Here is a 27,347-nt window from a genome sequence, read left to right on the forward strand (position 1 = left end):
AGTTGGTGCCGCTACTTCGAAGTAGCGTGCACGTGTAGACGCAGCTTGAAATTTGAATAATAAGAATGAGGTTAAGAAGTCGAATGTATTAAAAATCAATTTTATTTCGTAGTGTAGGCACAGCCATAGTGTTTCCATGCTTAGTAAATAATATTAGTATAGCTTCTTTTTTTCTTAAAAAAGTGAACATTTTTTTGTTTTCTCTATTTTGTATTTAGGCAGGCACTATCTAGATCATGGACAGGCAAAATAAGTCCTGCGGACTTGATCTGGCCCACCAAGTCTTTTGCTCCAGCTGGCAGCCCACTGGGACCCTATGGCAGGGCAGGCTTTCTGCCTGTGACAGTCCTAGATCGCTCAAAGCAGGTGGCTGCTGGGGTTATGAGTCTCTGGACACCACCTGCATTTGCAGTTGGGGAGTGGGAGAGATCTCACACATTGCTCTGCCCCCAACAAAATCCTTGCTGCTCCCATTGGCCAGAAACCAAATTATAATAACAATGGTGTTTTGGGTAAATAGTCAAGAACATTGGAAGAGCTGTATGTAAAAACCTGCAGAGTGCTCAGTTACAGTAGGCACTGGACAACCCAGATATATGTGCTAATGAATAGAAAATTCATAGGCAAATTCTTGTCAAAGTAAAATGGGATGAGGAATACAGAAATTTATTTCAAAATGAACAAACTTGTATCACAGTATTTAATTTTTGGCAAGTTGCTAATTTTTCCATTTTTAAATGATTATTCCAGGTCATGGGTGATAGCTTGCTGTTGTCTTCAGTCTTCCAGTTTTCTCGGAAAATAAGGCAGTCGATAGACAAAACAGCTGGAAAAATCAGGTGAGAATTTTTTCTTTATTTCGCTCAAAAGTTTCTTTCTTGGATCCACATTACAGCTAGTATCAGTGCAATGTAAAATGCATGAAGTATGTTGGTACTCTTATCTACTTAAAAGGATACTATTACTCTAGCTTTTCAGAGGTCAAAAAAGATTTTGTCTCGTGAAGTGAATTAATTCCCTAATGGGAAAGGAATGGCTGCTTACAGAAATGATTCATACGATTTCATCAAGAATAGAGAAAACTTCAGCCAGCCCTAAAGGGAAAGGGCAAGATCTGTCATAACTCCAACAAAGGAGCTATTCGTCTGTTTCTGCATATAGTATTTCCAACTGCTGTTCAAAACATGTCTAATCTCTACCCCAACACATTAAAATTCCTTTCCATTGTAAATTCTCTCGCAATATCTTTTATGCAAGTAGTCCAGCCTCAGACTTTTTTTCATTTACTGACATAAAACTTAACAGTGAAATAACATTGCTTATGAGTGCCTTTCTTGTTGATTTACAGAATTTAGGTGATAAACTTCTCAAAAATCCTGAAATTCAAATTTAAGGCAATGCCAACCACCAACTTTAACTTTTCTCCCATGGGTAGGTGTTAGAAATATAAAAATATACTTCTCCATCAACACCAAACCCGTCACTTTTCTATTTGCACAATACAGTAGGTACCAGAATTTTACAAGACCTCAGGTTGACTTCTCTGAAGGTTTGTGTCTGTAGCTACCAGGATCAAAGATTCATTTTATGGCTTGTGAATTATGCAGGAGGTCAGATGGATGATCACAATGATCCTTTTAAGACATAAATTTTTAAAATCTGTTTAAGAGTTTTACAAAGCTCTGTGCAGTTTCCTTCCGCACTATTCTTCAACCTCCTATGTGACCTCCATCTTTTAGGGAGGCTTATCTTACCATGATTTCCTTGAAAATATTTGTTAGGGTTACAATCAAAAGATAAAATAGTGACTTTTTCTTCTACCTGCTACAGCTATTTTCAAGTAGATTAGAAGCTGTGTGGCAGTCTCTAAGGCCACGTCTACATGAGCAGCTTTTCCCAGCAAAATTGGGCTTTTGCTGGAAAAAGAGCATGGTGCATCTACGCAGCAAATGTGCTTTGGTGACAGTCTGGCAACAAAACCCGTCACATCTGCTGACAACCTTATACCTCTTCCCTTCAGGTATAATGCCTCTCTCGATGGTGTTCTGTGGACAAAACAGTTGCATAGATGCTCTGGGGCCCTTTCGTTAGCAGACAGTGTTTCTAGTTCACCAGGCAGCCCTGTTTATAGAGTTTCCAGTCAGCTGTTGTTGAGAGAGGGCCAGGCAGCCTGGCAGTTGTCTGTCCACAGAGCGAATTGCTTTTTTGATCTGCCTTTATGTATACGTGCAATCTGTCAACAGACCTTTTGCCAGGAAATCCCTTCCAACAGTGACTTCTGTCAAGAAAGGCTTGTCATGCAGAAGTGGCCTAACGGTAGAGTTTTCATATTTTCAGTCTTTAAGAGCTGTGTGTGCAGGCATATGAAGGCCATCACCAGCATGCTCAGAAAGTCTTATTGTCTCCTCCAGTTTCATCATCGTTTCTCCAATACAGGTGCTGCTTTCCATGCTTCATTGAAATGACTTAGACCCAGTACCTCATCTTCATTCTCCTCAGCCTATAAGCTACTTTTGACAAAGTTGACCATACTTTTTTCTGAATATTTTGTTCTCTCTTGACTTCTTCTACTTACTTAATCATTTCTTTGGTGTATTTGTTAGGAGGAACTCCTGAATCTCCCATGTCCAACTTTCAGGGATGTGCCTGAGAAAGGGCTCTGTTTTTGTTCTCCTCTTCTCTTATTCACAGACATGGCTTCAGCTGTGATCTTTATGCCTAAGACTCAAATCTGTTTGTTTACTTGGATCTATTTCCCTCTGTCCAAACTAAAATCTTTACCTGTTTCTCTTCATGGATGCCCAGCCATCAGCATAAGCTCCACCTGGCTAAATATAACTAGTAATCTTTTTCCTTCAGATCCCCTCCTCTTCCCACGCCTCACCTTTTTCGCAATCATTATGGACAACCTCACCATTCTCTCTGTCATTTAAATACTTAATCTGGTTGGTGGTGTTTGTCTTGCCAGTTCCTTCTGCACAGTATCCCTAAAAAGGAGACTTCCCATTCACACAACTGAAACTGTGCTACAGCCATTCATATGGCCCTCCTTCACCTTAGTGGACCACAGCAGCTCGTGGCCCACTGGGATTCCACCTGCCCCCTCCACCCCCCTTGTGCCTCTCACATACCAAAGCATCGCATTTACCTGATACTTCCCCTACCTCCCAGATCTGGGGATGGAGAGTGAATGAGATGAGTCACATACTCCAAAACTCCTGGGAGGGAGAGGGAAGAGCAAGTAAGTGTGGGACTTCCATGCCCGGTGCATGAGAGGCCTGTGGGGGAAGAATGGCGGCTGGGGGACTTCAGGTGGAACGCCAGTAGGCTACAGGTTACCAACCAGTGGTCTAGTCACTAGAGTCCCAACTACTACTACCTCTGTTATGGCTTAAACAAATGCTTATCATTTTGTCCGTATCACCCCATTTGCAACTTTGTTTGCAACTTTCTGAATTTAATGGTTCCCAGCCAATCAGAGCTCCCAGTTATCTTCATGCAGTAAATTTTTTTCATATACTTTTTAGAAGTTGTCTGTTTCATTAGAGTTGTAGAATCTTGTTGACTGGGTGAATTGTTCCTGAGCATTTCCTAACATGATACCTGTCACAGGAGTGCCAAAGAAATAATAAACCACTCAAAACTTTTTTCACTATGTATTCCTTTTCTGTCCCTGTTCTTGAGGGCAACCTGACACCTTTTGATGTGAAAAAATGTTGCAAACTCAGTTGCAATTTGTCATAAAACACATGGAGAGGTCAATATCATGTCTCTTTATATGTTCATTCCGTTAACTCCTCCAGAAGGAAGCAGGTTATTAAGTAGAATCATATATAAGCTTTTTATAGGTGTCAAAATTTAGAAAGTAAGTTAGTTGTTATTGTATAATCAATAAATAGCATCAACCAAACTTACACATACGATAAATGTTCTGTACGTTTACAACAGGATGTTGCATTTACATAATACCATCAAATACTGTATAAAAGTTTTCAGTTGTGTGAATTTCCTACAGTATCTCTCCTAGTGAGGCCATCAAAGATTTTTCATTTTACTAGTGGAAAAATGAAGTGAATATATGCCAGTTGTGCAGTCATGCTAAACTGAGTAGACCAGCATTTCTCAAACTCCAGAGGGTCTGCAGGCCCTGCTGATCAACTCCTCCCACTACCTCCCTGTCTCCATCAGTTCTGCCCTCTTCCCTCCATCCTTCCCAGTGCCTCCTGGACCAGCAGCCTGTGATGAAGGTAAGTTCCCTCCCTCCCCTAGTTCCATATAGCTCTCAAAAACAGCCACCAGATCCTTTCAGCTTCTAGGCAAAGGAGCTGCCAGGGAGGTTCTGCACACTGCCCCCAGTCAAGTGCTGGATCCATGGCTCCAATGGTCTGGGAGCTGCAGGGATGGCACCTGTGGGCACAAGGGCAGTGCATGGAGCCTCCCTGGCCACCAAAGCACCTAAGAGCCACTGGGATCTGGCTTCTGCTTCCCGGAGCTGCAGTAAGCACCTTCGGGACCCTACACTCAAACACTCTTACCCAGGCTAGACTCTTCTTGCAGAGCGTGTGCGCACACACACACACGGCACCCTAACCCCTTTTCAGCCCAGAGCCCCCTCTTACATCCCTCATCCCCAGACCCATCCCAGAGCCCAACGTCCTCTGGAGCCCCCTCCTGCTTTCCAAACCTCTTATCCCAGACCATACCCCAGACTCTCAGCTGCATGCTCACTCTCCTCCTGCAGCCTGACTCCTGCCTCAACCTGGTGAAAGTGAACGAGAGTGGGAGAGATCAAATGACAGAGGGAGGAAAGTATGGAGTGAGCTGGGAGCAGGGCCTCAGAGAGAGAGCAGGGTACACAACTTAGATAGGAAGAAGCTGAAATATGGGTTGAACCTCTTAAATCTGGTACTCTCTTGTCCACGGTCTGGCAGGACCACAGATGTTGCTGGACGCAGAGAGTCCCAGGGCTGAGGCCAACTGCATCTGCAAGGCAGGGACTGAGTCCAGAGCAAAAGCCAGCAGACTGTCCAGAGCTGAAGGCTTTGTCTGCCCTGTGGCAAGGCAGGGCTGGGGGGACAGAGCTCTTGCCAGCCCCATGGTAGTGTGGGGCTGAGAGCCAAAGCCACCGCCTGCCCTGCCACAATGCAGGGGCTGAAGCTGGAAGCCCTGCTGGCTCTGTAGCAGTGCATGGCCAGGGTCAGAGTCCCTGTCTGCTGGAGCCCCATGGCAGCCCCGGGAGCATGGGAATGGAGGAATGGAGCCCCACGGAAGCCTGGAGAGCAGGAGGCTGGGGCCTCCTGGGGCATAAGCCCTGGACCTTCCCTGATCCAACATATTCTGTTAGGTCCCAGCCATGCTGGACCAAAGAGCTGCATCCTGTAATAAAATGTTCAATAAGGTGATAAATGAGGAAGAATTTGTGGAAAAAGTGGAAGTGTAACAATATCTTCTGCAATGTCTTAGAAAAACTTTTGAGTGCCTTCTAGTGAATTTTGCAAGATAGAATATTTAGAAACAGTTCTGTTTTTTTACCTTGGATGTTATGAACTTTTCTTCTGCTAAGTACATTTGTGTTCAGCAGAAACATGTTCTGCTGTTTTTAACTGCATGTTCTCTACACAAAGTATTAATCCCTTGTTTGTTCATCACATCACAGTAATTTCCACAGAAACTAGGAAGTGTGCTATCAAAAACAGAACACTGTGACTTCAGGCAAGGAGTAAGGAACATTAAATAATTGTTAAACATCAAAGAAAGTGTATTCTTATGGATGTCCAGAATGACAGACAAACCAGTAGCAGATGCAGAAAGTCTAGGTGGAGCTAATTCCCTGTATACAGAGCTGTATATAGTGTTTCCCAAACACTTACAGAAGTTATTTGCTCCAGTGCTACAGAACCTAACTAGTTTTACTCTTTTTGTAGTTCATCAGCCGGCAGGTAAGTCCTACCCATTCAAAATTAATCTGATTTCAGGTCTGCAGATGTGCATTTCAGTAGCTTTGAAGGTGAGTTTTGTACAGTGTCTTCAGTTCCTGCCAGGAAACTCTGACTATCTTCCTGCTGCCTCTCTGAGTATATATGCATAAAAATGGTTTTGTCCCCATAGAACTAGAGTCTTGAATAGGGAGACTCCTTCACAAGGTGTCCTCTTTCTCCATACCCTTGAAAATTTTCTGGTTTATTTTGTCTTGTTGCATAAGAGAAATTTTTGCTAATGCTTGTCCTTTCACTGGCTTTGTCTGTTAAGATATCAGTTCTCAGCCAGGTGTCTGTGAAGTCCTTCAGGGGACTGTGGGGTACCATGGCCCCAACCTAGAGCCTGAGCTGCTGCTGGTGCCCCAGGGTTGAAGTGGCTCCACATCTCCCAGCCTCCTTGGCTGCCAGAGAGGCAGCTGTAAGATCTGTCTTGGTGGAGGACCTGGCTCTGTGGCTGACAGACCTTTCCAGGAACAGTCACCGCAGGACAGCCCTCTTAGAGCACAGCCCCCCTCCCTGCATCCTGAGCTACTCTCCTGTCCACACACAGCTGTTAGTTACGTTCCCATACACGCACCCTAAACTGTTTTCAAACTTTTTGAGCTAAATCTCCCACCTTTGAGTTATAATTTTGGGTTGTCTCTCCCTGCCCCTTATACAGGCTGGGTGGTCTGCTGAGGTGAGTCAAGGGATGGAGCTGGCACTCACTCCCTGACCCCACCGTGCAGAGCTAGCTTGAGTCTCCTTGCCCCGCTTCACCCACCTAATAGAAGTCAAATACCTGTATACCCAAGGTCCCTGCCTTGAGCTTCACTCACCCCTCACCTCCAAGTTGGAAGAGACCACAGAAAGAAAAGGGTTGAGAACCCTTATATTAAGGCAGTAAGTCTCTTCTTCCTTTGCTCCTTTGCCTTTCTCCCATTGTACTGTGCGCGTCCACACTACAATTGGAAAGTGTGATTGCAGCATGTTTAGGAATACCCAAGTAGCTTTGATCAAAGCTAGTTTGAATAACAGTGCCAGTGAAGCCACGACAGCATGAGTGGCTTCATGGGCTAGCCCTGACCGCCTAGGATCCTGGTAAAATACTCAAGTACATTCACAGAATTGTAGAACTGGAAAAGACTGTGAGAGGTCATGTAATTAGTCCCCTGCACACATGGCACAACTAACTATTAGACACAGCCTGTGCCACCATAGTTTCATAGCTATTGTTATGCAAGCTAGCTTTGATATAGCCCCGTCAAAACTCTCAAATATGTTTGCACACAGTCCATTCTCACTTATTATAGAGTGCAGCATAGACATACCCTGAACTAGCACTTAACAAGGTCCCAGTGAAACATCTGACAAGAAATAGTCATGTTTATGATTTGATAGTGGGACAACAGGAACCTTGAATATGAGTGGCAAAGGCAGGAGGGCAATGTGGACGAATATGAGCTGCCTGCAAAATTTACAGTTTTGACTTCCCTGGTCCAGCACCCTGGGGACCTGAGTGATCCTGGACCAGGGGAAGTCACTGCTCCCCTGCTGGCTTGCCTCCCCGACTCCCAGACCTGTTCCCTGCTGCTCCCCTCTCATATGAAGTGACAGTGACTTTTATTCAGTACTTTAAAATAAAGATACAGTAACCCAAACATAAAGTACCCATAGATCCCTTTTTCTCTGTGATGTGAAACTTTGACAACCCGAAATTCCATTTGTGTGATGTAGGAAGAGAATATAGAAACCATTCACTACTTCAGGGAATTAATAAAAAAAGAAACTGTCTCTGAAGCACCTACTGATAGGGAGTTTGTTTTGAGTCTATTAAACCTCTCATTTAGCATGTTATATGCATGCAGTTGTGGTTTCCAAGATGCTAGGTCACTGAAAAAAAAAAAACAGATCTTCATTCTACCCTAAGAAATCCTGTGCTGCGATGTGTTGTTTTATTTAAAGAAAAAGAAAAAGCAACCAAAAAACGAACTTGTCAGCATTACTAAGTGAGCTGAAAATGTCTGCACAACTGTCTTCATATGCTTTTCATTTTGCTACCAGGCTGTATTTTTTAATTTTTAAAAAAGAATAACTTTGAGAAGTCATGCTTGATCCATTAACATTATTATTTCACTTCTGTTTACGAGTATTGTGAAACAAAGGATCAATACAAAAAAATTTGTCTGTTATAAAAACAGTTGTGCGACAGAATAAGTAGCAGTGATTTTCAAAATAATGGAAGTACTTAGTTTTGACCGTGATTGATATTGTCGATAGCACTTAAATACATGTTGCCTTAATATAAAATATGATGCTTAATACTAGGGCTGTGGTAATTGTCTCCATTTGAGGTTCAATTTTGTCCGCTTTCAAAGCTATTTTTACATAGTAGGTCTGTAAATCTTTGAAAAAATATTGTATTTGATAATGTATTTAAGTAATTTTTGCATTTCTTTTCTATAGAATATTGTTTAAGGACAAAGACCGGAACTGGGAAGAAATTGAGAACAAATTACGAACCGAGAGTGAAGTTCCTATTGTAAAAACTTCAAGCATGGTATGAAATATTATCTTGTTGAGATGGAGTGAGACTGTGTCAAAACAAACACAGACTTCATAAAATACCTTTAATTTGATCAAAGAATAATTTAATAATCCTCAGAATTTAAAATGTGGATTAAGTTTAAGGCCAAATTCTGACTGGAAATATGTCAGACGCCTAGGAAGGTAGATTTCATTACTGGCTCCTACTGTTTAGAAAAATTGTTATGTTTTGGTGTAGGTAAATGAAATTTGTCAGAAAATATTGTCAGAAGAGCCCTCTTCAAAATGTAGAACATTAGTTTTCTGGTTTTCAGTTGCCATCCAGAAATGTGTAAGAGAGAATTTGAGATTCCTTCTTATTTAGGGACAGATTGTGGCCCCTCTTGATCACCACTACAAAGGAGTGACTCATGTGAGTTACCCCCTTACTGCATTGCACTGCATCACTATTTCATGCAAGAAGAAGCAAACATTCTCTGCAGAGTCACTGCATCATTTCTTCATGCCCAATGAATGAGAAATGTAATCACACCAGTGCATTAGGAGTGTCCACTCCCATCAAGTCTGGTCTCCTGCAGCAGTGAGGAGACCAGAAAAGAAATTGAATTCACTACTCACAGGCTCTGTCTACACTAGCTCCCAACTTCGAAGTGAGCATGGTAAGTAAGGTGTCAGGATATTACTATAAAGTGCTGCAGTGCATATGCAGCACTCCATTAAGCTAATTCTTCCCCACGGCAACTTTGAAGTGGCAAACTTCAAAGTGCCGGCTTGCATGTAGCTGTGGCTAACCCACCAGTACTTCCAAGTCCCTTTACACCCTACTTACCCTGCTCCCTTCAAGGTTGGTAGCTAGTGTAGACACAGTCACAGTCTTGCAGCACTACAGTGCAATTCCTTGCAATGGCCTAAATCTCAAGATGATAAACAACCAATTTTCAATCTCATTTAAAACATTAGAACTTGATCAGATTTGATGATCTAAATCCAGCTTTATTTTTCTCTTCAACCGCTGAAGATTTATTATTGTCCCTGTAATTTCTATAAAACACTCACTTCTAAAAGACAGATCCACTTTACTGATTAATTGCTATGAATTAATTAGATAACATTTACAGGGTATTTTTAATTTGACAAATAATTCTTAAGGGCTGAGTCTACATGTGCCCCTTCCTTTCGAAAGGGGCATGTCAATGAGCGGGTTCGAAAGATGCTAACGAGGCACTGTAATGAATATACAGCACCTCATTAGCATAATGATGGCCACGCCCTGCGGCGATTTGAAAGTGCAGCTTTTCGAATTGCACACCGCCCGTGGAGACGGAACCTTCCAAAAGGACCCACCCCCATTTTTCGAAAGCCCTTCTTCCTATCTGGTGATCAGAAGAAAGTCTTTCGAAAACTGGGGGGTCCTTTCAGAAGGTCCCGTCTCCATGGGCGGCGCACAATTCGAAAAGCTGCACTTTTGAATTGCCATGGCCGCCATTATGCTAATGAGGTGCTGCATATTCATTGCAGCGCCTCATTAGCATCTTTCAAACCTGCTCATTAACATGCCCCTTTCGAAAGGAAGGGGCACATGTAGACACAAGGAAGAACTTCCCAAGTAAGATGATACTGTTAGAAACATGGGAATTTAAGAGAGCTATTCTCAGGTCTTTTTCAATGCTGGTGTTTCTTTTATCAAGGAGTCTACTTTTGTATCCCAAAATTCATTTATATGTACTTTTTGTTTAAGGGCAAACATAGAAGGAAAAAAAAACTTTTTAAAACATTTTTGTTTTTAGTGTTCTTTCACTTGATTGATTTTCATTATCACTGTTTTTTCTATTGCAAAACCTTAAATTTTCTCAGGACTTTTTGGGTCCCGTCTACTGAATTTATAGCTCTATGCAGTATCAAATTTATCGTCCAGTTTCTACCACCAAATTGTGGACTTCCAATATTTTCTGGTTCTAGATCAGATGTTCTCAAAAATATTGAAGCACTAGCATGACTGTTGTCTGTGGAACCCTGAGGATGATATGTGGAATCTGCTAAAAGATATTGCCTAAATCTATCAAACCCAAGATAATTAGCCTAAGTCTTTCTTGGCCGTCATCAAGAATCTATAAATTGGATTAATCACTACAGAAGTCTTTCAAAAGGATTCTGGAAGTCAGCTGAAAAAGAAGACTATGTCGTCTTTGCTGTTTTCAAAACATTATGAATATTAAAACTTTGCTGCCTCAGTTTACAATTCTGACATGCCAATTTGGTTTTCCAGTGGTGGATGCATCCAAACTGACTTTATTGAAGGTATACCACAACAACACACGCCACAATATGAAAATGAAATGACTTCATAACTACACTTTAATGTACCAGTAACATAAGTACTGGTACATTTTAGTAACTGCAGCCCCTATGGCTGTGTAGTAATTATCTGGTCATAATCATGGCTACTCATTTTCTTGAGCTCTAAACTGTACAGCTCAGACTTTCCAGGTGTGGCCACCTTATTAGCGGGGTACTCTATTCCAGTAAATTTTATATTTGAGTTACCATCAAGCTAACCTTTGACAGTCTCCACCAGTGAGAATACCTCTTGTGCTGTGGTATAAGCTATCCTGATTCCCCCTAAATCAGGTTGAGACATGAAACATCTCCCCACATCACCTAAAAAGGATGTATATCTTAACTTTCCTGCAAGGCCTTTCCAGTTAGTTGCCTCAGTGTTTTGGCAGAATGGTTCTTTCCAACCTTGGTGCCATGAGGGGATTTAGTCTGGCTCTTGGGTGGGTTCATGAGCAGGAAATATTATGAAGCTTGACACTTATGTACCCCATTCAAGGGACTGAGGCAGGCAACTGGCCAAGCAAAGGAATTCTTTGGCTCTAACACAGCAATCAGTTCTGCATTCCACCACAATGCATCTTGACCTAACTGGCCATCTGACCAGACGCCCTGGTTATCTTTCCCCCTGACCTATCTCCAAGAGCCGCTCCTCCCACAGGGCGATACAACCCAAACAACATGTGAGATTTCTTTTAGGTGTACTATTGAGTTATTGAGTCAGCTTTTTCTTAGTGAATATAGCAATTACAATTTTAATATTTGTTTCTTCCCCAGGAGATTTCATCAATCTTGCAGGAGCTGAAACGAGTTGAAAAACAATTGCAAGGTATTTCATATTTTATATGGTTTTGCTGCTTTATGTCTTAATACAACTTAGAAATCCGTAATGAGATTGATCAAGGGTGAGGTAATAGAAAGGCTCTCCAAAATGGCTCACATTCATTTATTTTGTTATGATTCAAGCCTTTGCTTTAAACAATTATTTCTGGAACATCACTATTCCAAAGAACTAACATTGCAGAATAGAGTAGAAATCCATAATTTTCTGACCTCCTTCATAAATAATTGTACGTTGTTTTGTAAAATAAATTATTTCTGATGCACAAGGTTAGACATTTGCCATTAAAACTATTTAACCCTTATTCATTTCATGCTAAATATGAATACTGTGAGAATATATTGTGAACTGAGATAGAATATGTGAATCAGGGAAGCTATAAAAATTTCTCCACTGGCTAGTTTCTTATTTAGCAAGTGGCCATTTTGCAAAATGGCAGCAGAGTTTCAGGCTAATTTCACTAAGTGAAGACCTCTCCAGGTTAACAACATTGTCATGATTCAGGACAACAAAGAAAAATGTACTGGGAGTATAACCTGTGGGGAATGTCTATTTGATATTAGGTTATTTGATTATGTCCAAAAATTAAAGTCTTCCAGATTAATGCTGTCAAAGGGACAGTTAAAATTATATTGGCCTCTTTATTTCAATGCTAATAATTTCTTGGTAATACATGGAGCTACCAAAATACTAAATAAATGCATTTCTTTATATTACTTTTTCCTGTGTCAAGGCAAACTGTGAGGGTGGGTGGAAATGTATCCTCCAAATATATACTACGCAGATCAATGGCAAAGAGTGTGTCACATGTATATTGCACTTATAAAATGAAAAATGCAACTTCAGCTGTTAATTAACTCAGTTTGATTACATTAAAAACCCTACACTATAAGATATAGAAAATATGTGTGCACCCTTAAGTGTGTAAGGTGAAGAACAGATTATAATTCAGATGGGAGGGATGTTCCGTGTGTTTGTTTGTTTGTTATATTGGGTTGTGTTAGTTTTCTGTATGTTGTAGTTGTAATTTGCTATTTTGTTTGTATTTTAATTTGATTTTAAGCAGTCTATTAGTATGAAAGTATGTTTTTTTTAAAAAATAACATTTCTGGAGAAAGGTCTGGATGGCTGGGACAGCTCAGTGTGAAGGTACCTGCTCATTGTACACAAACTCAGAAATGTTAATTTGATTCTAAATTATGCCATGTTAAGGGATGAAGAGTATTGAACCGTATGTTTTAATAGTATACAAATTTATATTCAGTAATTGCTGAGTTTGGGTTACCTGAAGGACTTACAAATATGAGGCCTTGAGAAAGTAAACCAAATGTATGAGTATAAATGATTTTAATCAAAGATCAAAACAGTGATTATTTAGGTGCTTGCTCAATCTTTAGAGCTTTATGGAAACATTGATCAATTCTGTTTGGGACGCAGAACAATAGGCAGTACACATGTTAAATAATTACTTTTACAGTGAAGTTCTATTATGTGCTTCAGTTTTCCCCATTTACTAATGCATTTCGTTAAAGGGGATAAAAGAAATTACTGTTTTATGCAGTATGTAATCATTTTATGAAATGTACTACTATACAATATTTCTGAAGGAAGTATTATATCTTAATAATATTACAAATTAAAGTCCCTTGCATGTGAAGCAGAATTCCATCTGCAATTACAATATAGAGTCATTGGTCCTCGTGCAGCCAGATTCAGGTTGATCCACTAGCTAGTCCTAGGTTGTTCACCCCCCGCTTTTTTTTTTTTAAACCTTTCCTGTAAACCACATATTGTATAGGTCTTATATAGTTCCCTTGTAGTATTAATGTTCAGTGTACAACCAGGCTTCTGCCAGAGGTAATACATCAAGCTATAGTCACTATCCTGTTCTTTTATTGGGAGTGATTATTTAATAACGTCCAGCAGACAAAAGTCCAGCATTTCTGTCAATAGTCTGGCATTACAGAAATATTCAATAGAACTGAATCTTCACATCATGTCCAGTCTCTGAATAGTTAAAATAGAACAGAGAGGAATTATGGATATTAATGGGTTGTCTGCAGTGTTAACCCAGAGAAGGTTATCAAAGATGTGTATGAATTCAAATGCTGAAAAGTACTGCAAAGACTTTGTTGAAGGCCTGTTTTTCTCAAAGCACAAAACTAATCTTTGTTTTGTTTCTTTCCCTCCCTCCACTCTTTGGTGGTTTAGTGATTAATGCTATGATTGACCCTGATGGTACTTTGGATGCTCTGAGCAACTTGGGGTTCACTAGCCCTGTTTTACCAGCTCAGCCTAAGCATAAATCCAGCTCTGTATCTCACAGTACCCGCCCTCAGATACAATCAAACTGTCAACCAGAAGCTCGGGCCAATCGGCCTGCTGTCGTCTCTGTTTCGGCTGCATTTGATAGTGTTGAATCTAAGCCTGACTTCAGCATACATTTCAACAGGTTCAACCCAGATGGGGAGGAGGAAGATCCCAGTGTGCGTGAATGACATTATTAATGGTTGTCATAATTACCTTCAATATGGAATGTCTAGAAATAAATGGAGAGTCATAATGTTGGTTTTATACAAAAAAAATTCATCAAACGACAGTTGGTTTGTTAAACTAGTTTTCTTTGACTGTGGTCTTTGATTGCAATGAACATTCTTCTCAGATCACACAGATGAGCACTGATACTGGTGTAGAACAGCAATGTGTGGCAGGTTTGCCTTTTGTGGTTGTGTGCTTTGCAAACAGGATTATATCAGTAGTCTTTCCCCTAACAGATTTTTTCTTTTTAAGAGCCATGCTTTTAAAGTGACATGCAAGGAGACTAATATCCAATGTTACTGAACCCCCCCAGGTCTCCTGTGCCAAGCTATTCGATAAATGAGCATCTTCAATGAAAGGCTGTATAGAATTACTGAACAGTTACATTTGATTCTGAATAAGATGATTTATATAGAATACCTTTGAGTATAACAACACATAATTGTATAAGATAAGACAGACTTTGCAAAGCATTCATTCTTGCATATTGAAATTTTCCAGACAGTTCTGTGATTTATATAAACTTGTTCCTGCATAAATTGTCTTGGGGTTTACGAACTATTATGTTTGCACTAAGAATTTGCTGGGAGTGGTAGGTGAACATATCAATATCAATAAAAGTCAGTCTTTTTATATACATAGAAAATTGATAGTACTGTACTTATTTCAACACAGCAGTGTTTTAATCCACTTTTTGAAAGATCTTTTTGGCATTTTTGATCTTGTTCAAAATGTCTTTTTGATGTGAATGAAAGTAGAAGGATTTCATATCTTATTTCTATCCAAACATTTGTTGAAACTATAAAACACATTTACATGTACAACTCTGTGGGACATTTAAAAGCATATTAATGCAAATGAGTTCTCATATTTAGTCACCAATTCATATGCAACATAAGTTTACAAAAGCGATGTGGGTTCCTTGGAATGATCATGAGGTGTAAAATTTTCTTCCGAAGACTTGGAAATAGTACTTATAACATGGCTGATCAGTAGCTACACTCCCATGCAACTATATTGCTTCTGTATATTTTCCTGTAGAATCCTTGTAAGTCTGTCTCTGTGTCTTACACATTTAAAAGGACTCCGAAGAAGACTGCTAATAGAGATTTCTTGCTTATAACACTGAAAAGCAAGTCTATTTAAAATATCCTACATAAGCCTATTTTCGATAAAGTTGTCCCAGTAGTGTAACATTTGGAAATGATAAAAGTAAAATTACATGACTGTGTATTTCCAGAACACTAATTTGGAGGAATCTTATTTCTTCTGTTAAATGTAACTAATAGACTGGAATTTTCCTGTGTTTGCATCAGTGTCTGTATATTAATGTTACGTACATACAGTTCTGCAGCTTTTATGGAATGGTCTGTAGTAGTTCAGCAATAATCCTAGATGACATACATGTAAACAGCTTTCTGTACGTTTTTAAATTGTACAGGATTTCTGAAGTCACTAAAAGTTGGACCACTTAATAAAAAATGCAAAAACATTTTTGTAGTAATGTAAAAAAAATTATTTGTGGTACAATGGATTTCATATTTGTTTAAAGTTTAAAAGAAAATGGAATATCCTTGGGTGCAAATCAATATTCTACTCCATTAGTTTACAGAGGCTGTAGGAAGTGTTTGAAATGGTTCAGAAGGGCAAAAATAAATTGAAAATAGGGTCAAGTGTTGAAAAATAAGTGAACCAAAACCACCATCACAATTCTGTCTTTCCTTTAATCCTTGGGAACAGAATTTTTCCCCAGACACATGAAAAATAGGAAATGGTTTAGGAAAAATTGAAAATTTAGGCTCTCCGCACAAGATTTTGGTTGTGTTCATTGAGGCGTTTACACCCTTTTGCTCTGTAATAAGTGTTTTTTGCATTTACTGTGTTATTTTGTATGGACATATTCACCTTATTTATTTTTGTTACATTTATTATGTATGTTATTTTGTTATATGCATTTACAACTCCATTTTTAAATAAAGTGTTTCTGGAAATTTATATATACTGTGTTTGTGTGTGTGTGTATATATATATACATACATGTAATTCAGTGGTTCGGAATTTGTAAGATTCAGATGTTTGTGCTTTGGTGGAACTTACGTTAAATTTATTCTGTTAGATAATGGCATTTTCCTAATTTTGTACTTCCAGATAATCTTTGTTTCTTGAAAGATGATGTGCTGTGTGTTGTTTCTACCAGATCAGATACACTGCTCTGACAATAATACTTATTGCTTGCTTTCCTGCATTCAGGCTCACCATTCCCACATGGGTTTTACTTCTGCTTGTTTAGCTAAGAGACAAAAATCAATTACCAAGTACAACAAGAAGTCCTGTGGCACCTCATAGACCAACGGATATTTTGGAGAATAAGCTTTTGTGGACAAAGACCTGCTTCATCAGATGCATGAGTCACAAGGTGCCACAGGACCTCTTGTTGTTCTTGAAGATACAGACTAACTCAGCTACCTCTGATACTAATTACCAAGTAGAGTCCATCTTCAATTTTGATCTGCTCTCTAGCAGCAGAAATTGGTAATTTCCAGTCATGTTTTCCATGAGGTACAAAGCATAAGAAATCCTTTTTAAACATTTTTATTTTATTTCAGTTTAGTGTCTTTGCTTGTCCCATGTGGGAAGTGGCCTGTACTTGTTTTTAGGAGCCTATCTATTTGAGGAGGCGTGTGCTCCATTGACTAAAGCAGCCTCATGTACAACTTTTATTCCACTCTCAGCCTTGTTTTGAGCTTTTCACTTCAGCCACTAGACCCACCATTGGCACTGACACCCTGGGCTTCCTCATTCAGTTATGTGGCTTATAGCAGGGACTGGAGATAAGCACTCTGACATTGCCTCAGCCTCTACACCCCTCTTACAACCTGACAATCCAAGATACAGCACCAAACGGAGGAGCTGCCAAGCTTTGTTGTCAGCACTCAACAGTGCAGCACAGACAGTAACAGAAATGACTAACCCTGATTCCTCTTCACTAACTCTTCCACAGTAGGAGGCAAAAAACTGGACAGAGATACCAGAAGAAGCTCCACAACTCTCAATTTCAGTCCAGTAGAAGGCCTCCAGGTTTAACTGACTCCCTGAATTCAAGTTAGGCAAGGCCCTAGCACTTAACACCCCACCAGGGACATCCCTTGTGCTCTTCGTGGGTCTTGTGCTGATCCCTTAGGATTCTTCTCAAGCTGTGGAATAAAAATAATTACACAAGTGAGAATAACTTGGCTCCTGTTGTGTTCCTAGACCCTAATGCCGTTCTTTGCAGATGAAAAATTCTTCTTACACAGCTCTCATCCACCAGCATTCATTTTTGTGGTGTTTTTTTTGTCTGTGTTAGTGACTAAGGTAGATGTTTTGTAGTTGCTTCTTTTGATTATTAGTAGAATTTCCAATTTTACATTTTTTCTAAGTTTCACATTTAAAATGCTAATCTTTTTCTGAAAAAGATATGTTGAGGGCCTCATTAACATTCCTGTTATGAGACCAACATAGACTCAAACAGAAAACTCAGAAGCAAATAGTCTGTGCTGAATTATTAACCAACACCAGCTTTAGATATATCTCGTCAATAAGGGGGGAATGCTTCAACCAGACTGCACTGTTTGGTCAGGGTTTGCCATCTGAAGTCAATGGAAACTGTGCTCCTAAATCATGCTGATACTTCTGAAAATCCCACACTGGCAAACATATATAGGGACCAAACTTTAAGACCTGTTTTTTCAAGTTTCTGGCCCATTGATATTAAAAAGCACATGATATCTTTAACACAATGGAAGTCTCAGTAATACTTTCATTATTAACACTGAAGCAGTTTTGTTTTGAAGGGAGATTTTAAGCCATTAAGAAGAAACATTTTTTTAATAAAAATATTGTTTTAGCCCAGTGCAGCAAGCTCTTCCAGCACATGCTTCCCCTTAGGCACAAGTCATCATATGGAATTTAATGGCACTATTCACGTGAGTAACATTACATACCCGCTTAACTGATTGCAGGATCAGGCCCTCCATTTCTGTTATTTTGTTTCTCAGCTATAGCATTTTTATAAAATTCAAATACCACATCCTACAAGCCATGGTGTTTACAAATAGCTTGTATAATTTGGTTTATTACTGATTTCAATCTAAATTTACAATAGAACAGTTTTTAAAAGTTAGTTATCCAAAAGCTCAATGTGGTGAAATCAATCATGTAAATTTCTGGGAGGGGAAGTAGGGACATAGAGCTCCGCATCTGTAGATCAATTTCCAGATGTGGAACCTGTCTAACTAGCTCAGACTGAAGCAAGATGATGGTGTTCGTGAAAAAGAATGTCCCTGTGGAGCTAGTCATATGATTAAAATAACAAGATAGTCAGGAAGATGTTTTTAGCTAACTTTTTTCTTCAAGGAGCCAAAATGAAGATCTCAGGGCTAAACTAGCAGAAAAATAAATCAACATCGGTTCAACACTGTTTCCACTTTTTGGAGTCAGAGCAGGATAAATGAGCAGGGACATTCATCATTCTTCCTATAATCACTCCTAGTGCCACATGAAACATCTGCAAAGGGCAGCCAGGAGCTGTGTTCCCCTTGCTTAGGGGAGGAGCTGGCTTTAAGGATTCAGTGGTGCCAGAGTTTCCCAGAACCAGTTAAAAACACAGGGCCTCAGCCAGGGCTTCTGGAAAGTGATGTGGTTTAAGCTACTGGAAGTGGGAGACCTGATGGAAAAAAATTAGAGGAATGAGGAAAATGTGTGGAGATGTATTTAGTTCCTGGCTTTGTTCTAGGGGAGGTCAGCACTGTTGCCACAAAGTGAGGTTCTGATTGAACAGGATTATTTTATGGGCAGTTTAGTGTCTTCTGGTTTTGTGGTCTAAGCTAACAATGCCAATGAAACAATAATACGTTTGCCTTCAGTGATGCCTTCGACACGTGTTTGTTCATTTTCTGAAAGCTCTCGCAAAGTAGGGAAGTATTTTTATGCATGTTGATGGGGCAAAGGGGCTCACAAAGATCCTTGTGAAAGAGGTTACTAGAAAATGCTGACACCAGGTTTTGCTAAAATTTAAAAACTCAGGCTATGTCTACACTAGGGAAAATAAGTAGATTGCTGATAGCATTTCTAGCTACAGCAATTGTATATCTAGAGTTGACGTATCTGCAATCACCTTACCTGGCCATCCTCACTGAAGTAGGTCGATGGGATAGTTTCTCCCATCAGCCTTCCTTACTCCTTGCAAGGTACAAGGAGTGCAGAGGTTGACTGTCAGCCCTTGATAGGTCGATTTTGCATGTCCCTAGCAGATGCGCAAAATCGAACCCCCGGAAGATCAACCGTGAGCAGGTTGATCTTCCAGACTAATGTAGACATAGCCTCAGTAAGTGATGGTTGCTGTCCTGGTAGTAACAAAAGCTATTTGGTCTCTGAATGCTGATGATTTTAAACTAAGATATCCATGAATTCTAGTCAGTGGTTCTCTCATATGTATCTTGTTAACAAATGAGATTTGCCCCTCATCCCTCAGTAGGTGTGAGAAGAATGTTTGGTGGTGGTTTTAAAATGTATTTTCCAGTTCTGGCCCATGTCCTGTGTGTTACACTATATTGAATGCAATAATTTGTGCTCATTTTATTGGGCTAATAAACGTTTTATGCTCATGAGTTAGTGTAGTTCTCTATGCAAACTACCTCTTTATAGGCTTGGATAGATTGAAGTTTGCTTCCATCTCTGCTAGTGCTCACATTCTGCAGCTGGCCTATTTGTCACCTTTCTATTTTGTTTTTATGGGGTTTTTAGTTTAATAGCAATGTCTTGTACAGTATCAACAAAAAGCGTTCAGCCATTTACATCAAGCCTTGGGCTTCCTGTCGGTAAAAGAGTTACCTTATTATTAGTCAGTAATGCAGTTGCACGATTAGGTTAGGTCAGTGTTGTCCAACAGTAATTCAATGATCGCCACACTTGTAGTTGCCGTCCTTCCGTAATGACCACAGCCCTCCCCCTCCCCCAGATAAATGCCCTCCTGCTCCCCCAGAGTCAGGCTGCCCCAAAGCCAGGCACTCCCAGCCTGCACCCCCTGACCCTTTGTTCTAAATCGATGCCAGTGACTCCCCAGAGATGCTTGGGCTGCCACCACTGGGGCCCAGGCTGCGAAAGCCACTGGGGCTGCCAGAGTGGCTAGTGCGCTCGGGGTTGCCAGAGCTGCCACTGGAGCTGCCAGAGCCAGAGACTCCAAGTGGTGGGGCACATGCGCAGAGCGGTGGATGACACTTCCCCAATGTAGCTCTAGGAGGCGCCTCATTTAAAATCTCCAAGGCCGTGTCTACACATGCCCCAAACTTCGAAATGGCCATGCAAATGGCCATTTCGAAGTTTACTAATGAAGCGCTGAAATGCATATTCAGCGCTTCATTAGCATGCGGGTGGCAGTTGCACTTCGAAATTGACGCGGCTCGTCCAGACGGGGCTCCTTTTCAAAAGGACCCCACCTACTTCGAAGTCCCCTTATTCCCATGAGCTAATGGGAATAAGGGGACTTCGAAGTAGGCGGGGTCCTTTTGAAAAGGAGCCCCGTCTGGATGAGATGCACGGCGGCAAGCCATGTCAATTTCGAAGTGTGGCTGCCGCCCGCATGCTAATGAAGCGCTGAATGTGCATTTCAGCGCTTCATTAGTAAACTTTGAAATGGCCATTTGCGTGGCTCCAGAGCTGGAATCACCACACCATGGTGTCCTGTTCGCCACAAGTGGTGAGTGGCAAATGTATTGGAGACTGTGGGCTTGGCACTGAAGGTAGAAATAAATCTTAAACCCTGTAATTTGGGGTTTTATTGTCTGAAAGTTTACACAGAAGGTGCAAGATGAAGTTCATGAGTAAATGTACTTCTACTATTGACTAGAAGTTATTGACAACATCTAAAAGATACTTGTAGCTTGTAGCTGTGTGTAAGACTAGAGAAGAGTTCAATCTTTGTTGCAGCCTTTAATGTGTTTCATGTGTAACAGCTTTCAAGTACCTAAAGACACGTTAGATAAACATCTGTCATGGATGATGTAGATGGTGCTAGGCCCTGCTGTGAGTGCAGGGGACTGGACTTGATGACCTTCCAAGGTCCCTTTCAGTTCTATAATTCTATTCTAAAACTAGGTTGAAAGACATTTCTGGAGCTTTTTCAGTCTTCGGTCTAGCCTGTGAGAGTGCTTGGAGGGTTAAATCTTCAGTAGGCCTAAAGCATTATAGCACTGTTGACTTCAGTGGACTAATACCAAATTATACCTACTGGTCTTTGGGCCTTTGGTCTGTTCTTTGGTTTGTGAAATAAGATCATGTACATTCCACAGAATTTAGCTGTGATGTCCCTAAATTAAATGCAGAGTTACCTTTACCAGTTTACAAGTATTATGGTTCAATTTGTTTCCACACACCAGTATTTCTGTTGTCATATCCTTGTTTGGGCATCCAAATCTTCCCCGCTAGTTAATGGTGTATATTTCAGTTCATTGTAGGCCTGGGGTCTGCAACCAAAATAGCAAAAAGAGCAATTTTTTTCAAATTCAGATACAAAATCACAATAGTACAAGGGCTGCAATGCATGTGAATACCAGGCAGTCCTTAGTAAATAACATCAGACTGTACTTTCTGTAACCCCTATTTTAAGAACAGTTAAACAAGCTAAAACATTTTAACGATGATTTGTACCAGTTAAAAAGTTTACTTTCACCCCTGGATTGGAGAGCAAATGAGGACAAGGAATAGGGGACAGGCTCTTAAGCAGGAGGGAGCAATGTTCATGTCAATCCTCCACATCCTCCCACCCCATCCAGTTCCAGGCTCTGTGTCCCTGGGCCCACAAACCCAACCCCCATCTCCAAGTTTTAGCTGCCTCAGCCCAAACCCACCCCTGCACCCCCAGGATTAACCCACTTCAGTCGACAAGCTCCTCCACCCACACACCCTGCCCCACCTGCCTACCAAACTCAGATCTTACTTGCCCACCTGCTGCTCTACCCCTGCCTACACTCTGGGTCTCCCAGCCCTCCCCCACACCAACTTCTCAGGCCAGAAAGTGCTTGCAATTTTCCCAGCACTCCCCACCCAGGGGCACTGGTGACAGACTCACCGGTTCCCGGGGCTGGGCAGGAAGAGGGGCCAGGTCCTGGGGGAGCTGAGATTGCACCACAGGATGCGGCTCCAGGGTCTGGCAGCTGTCAGTGAAAATGGGGAGAGGCCACAGCTGCAGAGTGAGGAGGAGCTGGGAGGCGTTGCACTGTCCAGGAGAAGGTGCCAACCACAAGGGGAGGGAAGTTGCGCTCTGGTCCCAGGAGGTCATCCCCAGCCTCTTCCTCCTCCTCAGCAGAGCTGTGTGGCTCCAGCAGGGGCAGACTCAGCCACCCCTCCCCCAGCTCTCCTGCTCAGTTCCCCCGCCTGCAGCAGGGACGGCTCCCTGCCCTGTTGCGTTGAAATAATGGACCTAAATTGAATTGGTTTAATGGCCAGATCCCTCCTGCCAGCTGTTAAACCAATTAAAGTGAGTTCCACTTCTTCAGAGGTGGCAGAGCGGGCAGGGAAGGAGTTATGGGCAGCAGTGTCTGGAGCCGTAAGTGACTCCTTAAAGAGCTGCATTCTGGAGCCACAGGTTGCCAACCTCTAGTCTAGGCATTGGGCAGCTATCTGACAGGGGCTCAGCAGAGGATCAAGTAACTGGCAGTGTGGAACCAGTTAGAGAAAGCCAACTATACATCTGTGTGGATTTCTGGAAGTGCTGAAATGCCATTACCTGGAATAGTTACTGAGATTTGACTTTGCATGAGAGGCTGGGTACCCATGTGTTTTAAAACAGATTAAGCCTTTGAAATGAAACTACTTTGACATGTCTTTACTAGTGCTTAGAAGGTGTTGCTACTGCGGTGTGGGTGGAGCATTCCCAGTGCAGCGCGCTCAGACACTTGGCAACTGGCGTCTGTCATGTTTGAATGCCTAGATTTGGCATCCCAGACATAGGAGACCAGCCAGAGGATCATTTCTTTTGCTAGGAACTTACACATAAACTCTTTCACTTTCCTTTTTAGTCAATGATCTGCAGCTAAAGGCTATTAAATATTCCTAGTAAATTGTTATGAAAGCTAGAGAAAAGAGAAGTCCAAAGGAATCCATGCCATTGCGCAGAAGAGTATCTCTGAGTGGGATCCCTGAGAGATCTTTGCCATTAGGCCTTCATCTATAATGCCTCCAGCGATGCAAACAATGTGGTTACGCTTCCTCCCCCAGTAACTCTGAAGAGTCAGAAGTGAACCCTTTATGTGCAAATTAATAATAATAAAATCAGTACCTGCTGCACTAGCGATTTGTTTCCTGTCACTTACTGTAAACAGCCATCCATCTGGAAATGCAAAGTTGTACATGTGAGATGCAGACTCTGTAATGGAATCTAGCACTGATTTGCCTCCCCATGACTACTGTTGGGTCCTTTGTCATCAACAAATGGTTGAACATCCCCCCAGCCTGCACACCCTTTTTAGCTGAAACACACTTTATCTGGAAGCCATAGCTGATCAAACAAGGAGATGAGTCCACCTCAGCTGGACATATTTGTCAAACCAGGGTCTGGCAATGGAGTGCAGCAGGGAGAGGCACCAGTTTACTAGTATTATATTGCGCCATAAAGGCACTGATAGTGGGGAAATTTTAAGGAGCTGACTTAAAGTAAATGTTTTGGTGGTTCATATGCCTATTGACTAGAAAGGGTTGGCAGCATCTAAAAGATTATACTGTTGTATTGTAACTTATAGTTTGGTGTAGCTCAGAGGTGCAGAACCCCTTGTCCACAGCCTGGATCTGTCCCATGGCTTGCCTAGATCTGACCCCTGAGGCTTGGGGCTCCCCTCCCCAGCATCCAATCTGTGCCAGGGTGTGGAGCCCTGAGCCTCACAGAGTGGGGGGCAGGAAGCATCTCTGACCTCTACCATCACTGCTTTCTCGTCCCCTCCCCCGGCTGGAGGAAAGGCAGAGAAGCGCTGCCCAGAGGGGCTTTTTGAAGCTGGAAAGAAAGGAAAAACTGAAGATGACCACAATCAGTAGGTTCACAGCAAAGTGGTTAGTGATATTGGTACATCCCTATCTAATATAAATAAGAAACTGGGCATAGGTCATCATCAATATAATAGAATCTTTCCAAAGTTTGCATCCCTGAATAACGCAGCTGGACCTATCATGGAGAAATTTGTAGCTCTTTATCTCCCCCTCGCTCAGCTGTGATGCACAAGTAGAAGAAGAGTTCATAGGCTACTAGGACTGGAAGGGACCTTGAGAGGCTATTGAGTCTAGCCCTGCGCCCCAATGGCAGGAGAGGGGTTTGTTTTTTTTCCTCTTAAAAATGATTGGAGGTGCACATCTCCTTGAACTGGAATGGACCTTGGGAAGTCATCTAGTCTAGTCCCCTGCTCTCTTGGCAAGACCAAGCACCATCCCTGACATCTATTTGCCCCAGTCCTGGGATAGCCTCCTCAGGGATTGAGCTCACAACCCAGGGTTTAGCAGGCCAATGCTCAAACCACTCAGCTATCCCTCCCCCTGAAAAACACAGCCTTCGCTGTGATCTTTTAGTTACTAGCATATCAGAGGTATTTTGCTTTCAGAGCTTCACAAGGTGGGCAGGGTTAGGGTATCATGGATTCAGACGTTTCCCGCATTTGATGTAATTTTGATTATTTCAGCAACTGAGCTCATTGCCTGGTTTGTAGCAAATTACTGATAACATTAGTTACATTGAGTGGCTCAAAACAGAATATTAACTGTATGGCATGATCTCAACTAGAGTAGCATCTCCAAATTTTTCACCACCACCCAGGATTGCTCAGCTATGTACCATTTGCATTACATCAAATGGCGAATTCAGAGTAAGAACTGGGGGCAGCCATCTTTGTGGTTTCATTAGCAAATATTAACATTTTTAGTCCTAACACATCTGACTGCTGAAAATAGGCTGCACAAAAGCAGCACCTTGCTGTCAGACACAATCAGGGAAAAAAGGGAGAAAAAGAAAAGCAAGGAGATAAAACAACAAAAGGAATATACAATTGGCAGGAGACGAGAAATAAAATTTGAGGATTTCAGGCACAAATTATTCAGGAAGCTTTTGAGAAACTTAGATGCTTAGATGAAAAAAAAACCAGTAGGGATCTCAAACAGAGAAGCTACAGTTACACTTCTATTTATAGAAACCCTGCGACCAAACACTGCACTTGAAATAGCAGGTCTGAAAGTGCAATATTTCATTCCCACTACTCCTGGTTGTGCAAGTACAGCAGGTCATGGCAGTAGCAAGGCTGGAGAAGGGAAAAAATGTGATGGAACAGTTTGGGCTTACCTAACTACTGACAATCTGTGGTTTGCCACCTCACACAGTGTCTTTTACTGTGTGAAGATTGCCAACGTCAAATGCCCCCACTTTTCTTCCGGCCGAAGAGTAAAGCACCAGGTTCACTGACACAGCTACTCCTGGTCTCTCCCTGATCACTCTGTGCCTTCCATTTCTATCAAAATCATTTGCTAACACAAGCCTTGACTTGTTATGCTTCTGTGGAGTCATTATGGCTGCTTATTTTGTTATCCCTTATGTGGGAAATCCCAGGATGAAAAAGGCTCACGTTAAACAATGAAGATAAAAATAAATATTAAATGGCTCCCCCATTTTCCGGCCACTATCCATTCTGGTTACTGAATGAGGAAAAATTGTATACAGTCATGTAATTAAATGACTGTTGCATAATGCATATGCACAGTGGGGGAGAATCAAGACTGCATGGGCACTTCCTAACTTTTGAGTGCTTGACTTTGCAACCTGAATAGTTTTTCTTCAGTGTATCGCCAGGGTCACACCATACTGACATTTGCCCAATAGCTTCAAGGATGGCTACTGCATGTTCTACAGTTTTGAAAATATCACAGCTTACATTTAGATGTCTGGATGTGAACTAGCAGTCTAATTTCAGATCTCTATTTCTTCAAGATTCTAGCCATTGTGTATGCAGCAACTTTCTCTTACTCACCCATCACAGGGTCAACTCACTGGTAAGGCACCTACTGCTGGCGGTTCTGGGGCTTAGCTCATTCCAGATCCAAGACCCGTTTCTGCCTCATGCCCTGCTGTTGCTTTCTGTTTGCCTCTCTTTGTGAGGCACACAACACTCGGTCTTCAGGGCTTGGCCCTTCCAGCCAGGTGAACTTGTGTTTTCACTTTCTAGATAGGTATATGAGCCTTTCCATGCAAACTATTTCAGGAAGTTTTCCGATTTACTGCCATTATCGTGCCAGTTCATCAGCAGCTGGTAGGGGAACCTGGGCCTGCCATATACTTAAGGTTCCAGCTCAGACACAAGGATTCAGCAGTCAAGGTCTGCACCAATGCTCCCTCTAATCAGATGAGTGGCATTTGACTCTTTCCTGAGCAGCCACACAAATGCACAGGGGCCACTGGAATGCATCTCTTGAACCCTATTGCCTTTTCCCCCTTCCTTTTCCTGCCTCCTCTCTACCTAGTGTTTCTTATTTCCCTCTCTACTGCTCAAAGACAGGTCACAGGCTCCTGGACTGCAGCCCCTATCGGCTGCCAGCTTCCTGGCTTTATATTAGTTTCACTTGTTCCTTCTCAGCTGGTACCTCATCATTCATAGGATTAGGCTGCCTAATTCCCCACGCCTGTAGCTTATATGGTTAACTGACTATGCCTCAGCCACATTTATTCTTTGTAGGCTGGTGTGGGTAAACACCCTATCACACATCCAGGGGGACATTCTGGTTCTAAGAATTCCAAACAAAAACACTTCATTAAAGTAAAACAGAAAACATTTACTTACTAAACACTAGTCAGTTTGTTGTACAGATATTAATTTTCCATGCAAATGCAAATACTTGTTTGAAATGGACAATCTGTAATAGAATCCTACGATGATTTGCATTCACTTCACTGTTACGACAGTAGAACTAGCCTACATTTAGGGGAGAGACTATGATTGCTTAAATCCTATGGACTCTTAACATCTTTCTTTTAGTTACGGGAAGCCTTTATTTCTCTTTTCACTGAGGTCATGATGAGATGGTGAAACTGTTTTCATGTATTTGGAATCCTTTGTTTGGACTACTTT

General features: G+C 41.5%; 1 protein-coding gene across 7 annotated transcripts in view; it reads left to right on the forward strand.

Annotated features, from left to right (window-relative positions):
- The window catches only part of CEP170 (centrosomal protein 170), a 183,480-nt gene extending 167,280 nt beyond the window's left edge, over positions 1-16,200 (forward strand). For all 7 annotated transcript variants that reach the window (XM_074990081.1, XM_074990082.1, XM_074990083.1 and 4 more), the window contains 4 exons: positions 751-839; positions 8,424-8,517; positions 11,616-11,667; positions 13,891-16,200. In XM_074990081.1, coding sequence (XP_074846182.1) covers positions 751-839; positions 8,424-8,517; positions 11,616-11,667; positions 13,891-14,177 — 522 coding nt within the window. In that variant the 3' untranslated portion in view covers positions 14,178-16,200. The remainder of the gene's footprint in view (positions 1-750; positions 840-8,423; positions 8,518-11,615; positions 11,668-13,890) is intronic.
- The last annotated feature ends 11,147 nt before the right edge of the window (positions 16,201-27,347 follow it).

The sequence above is a fragment of the Carettochelys insculpta genome, chromosome 3, assembly GCF_033958435.1.
Source record: "Carettochelys insculpta isolate YL-2023 chromosome 3, ASM3395843v1, whole genome shotgun sequence".
Taxonomy (NCBI): domain Eukaryota; kingdom Metazoa; phylum Chordata; order Testudines; family Carettochelyidae; genus Carettochelys; species Carettochelys insculpta.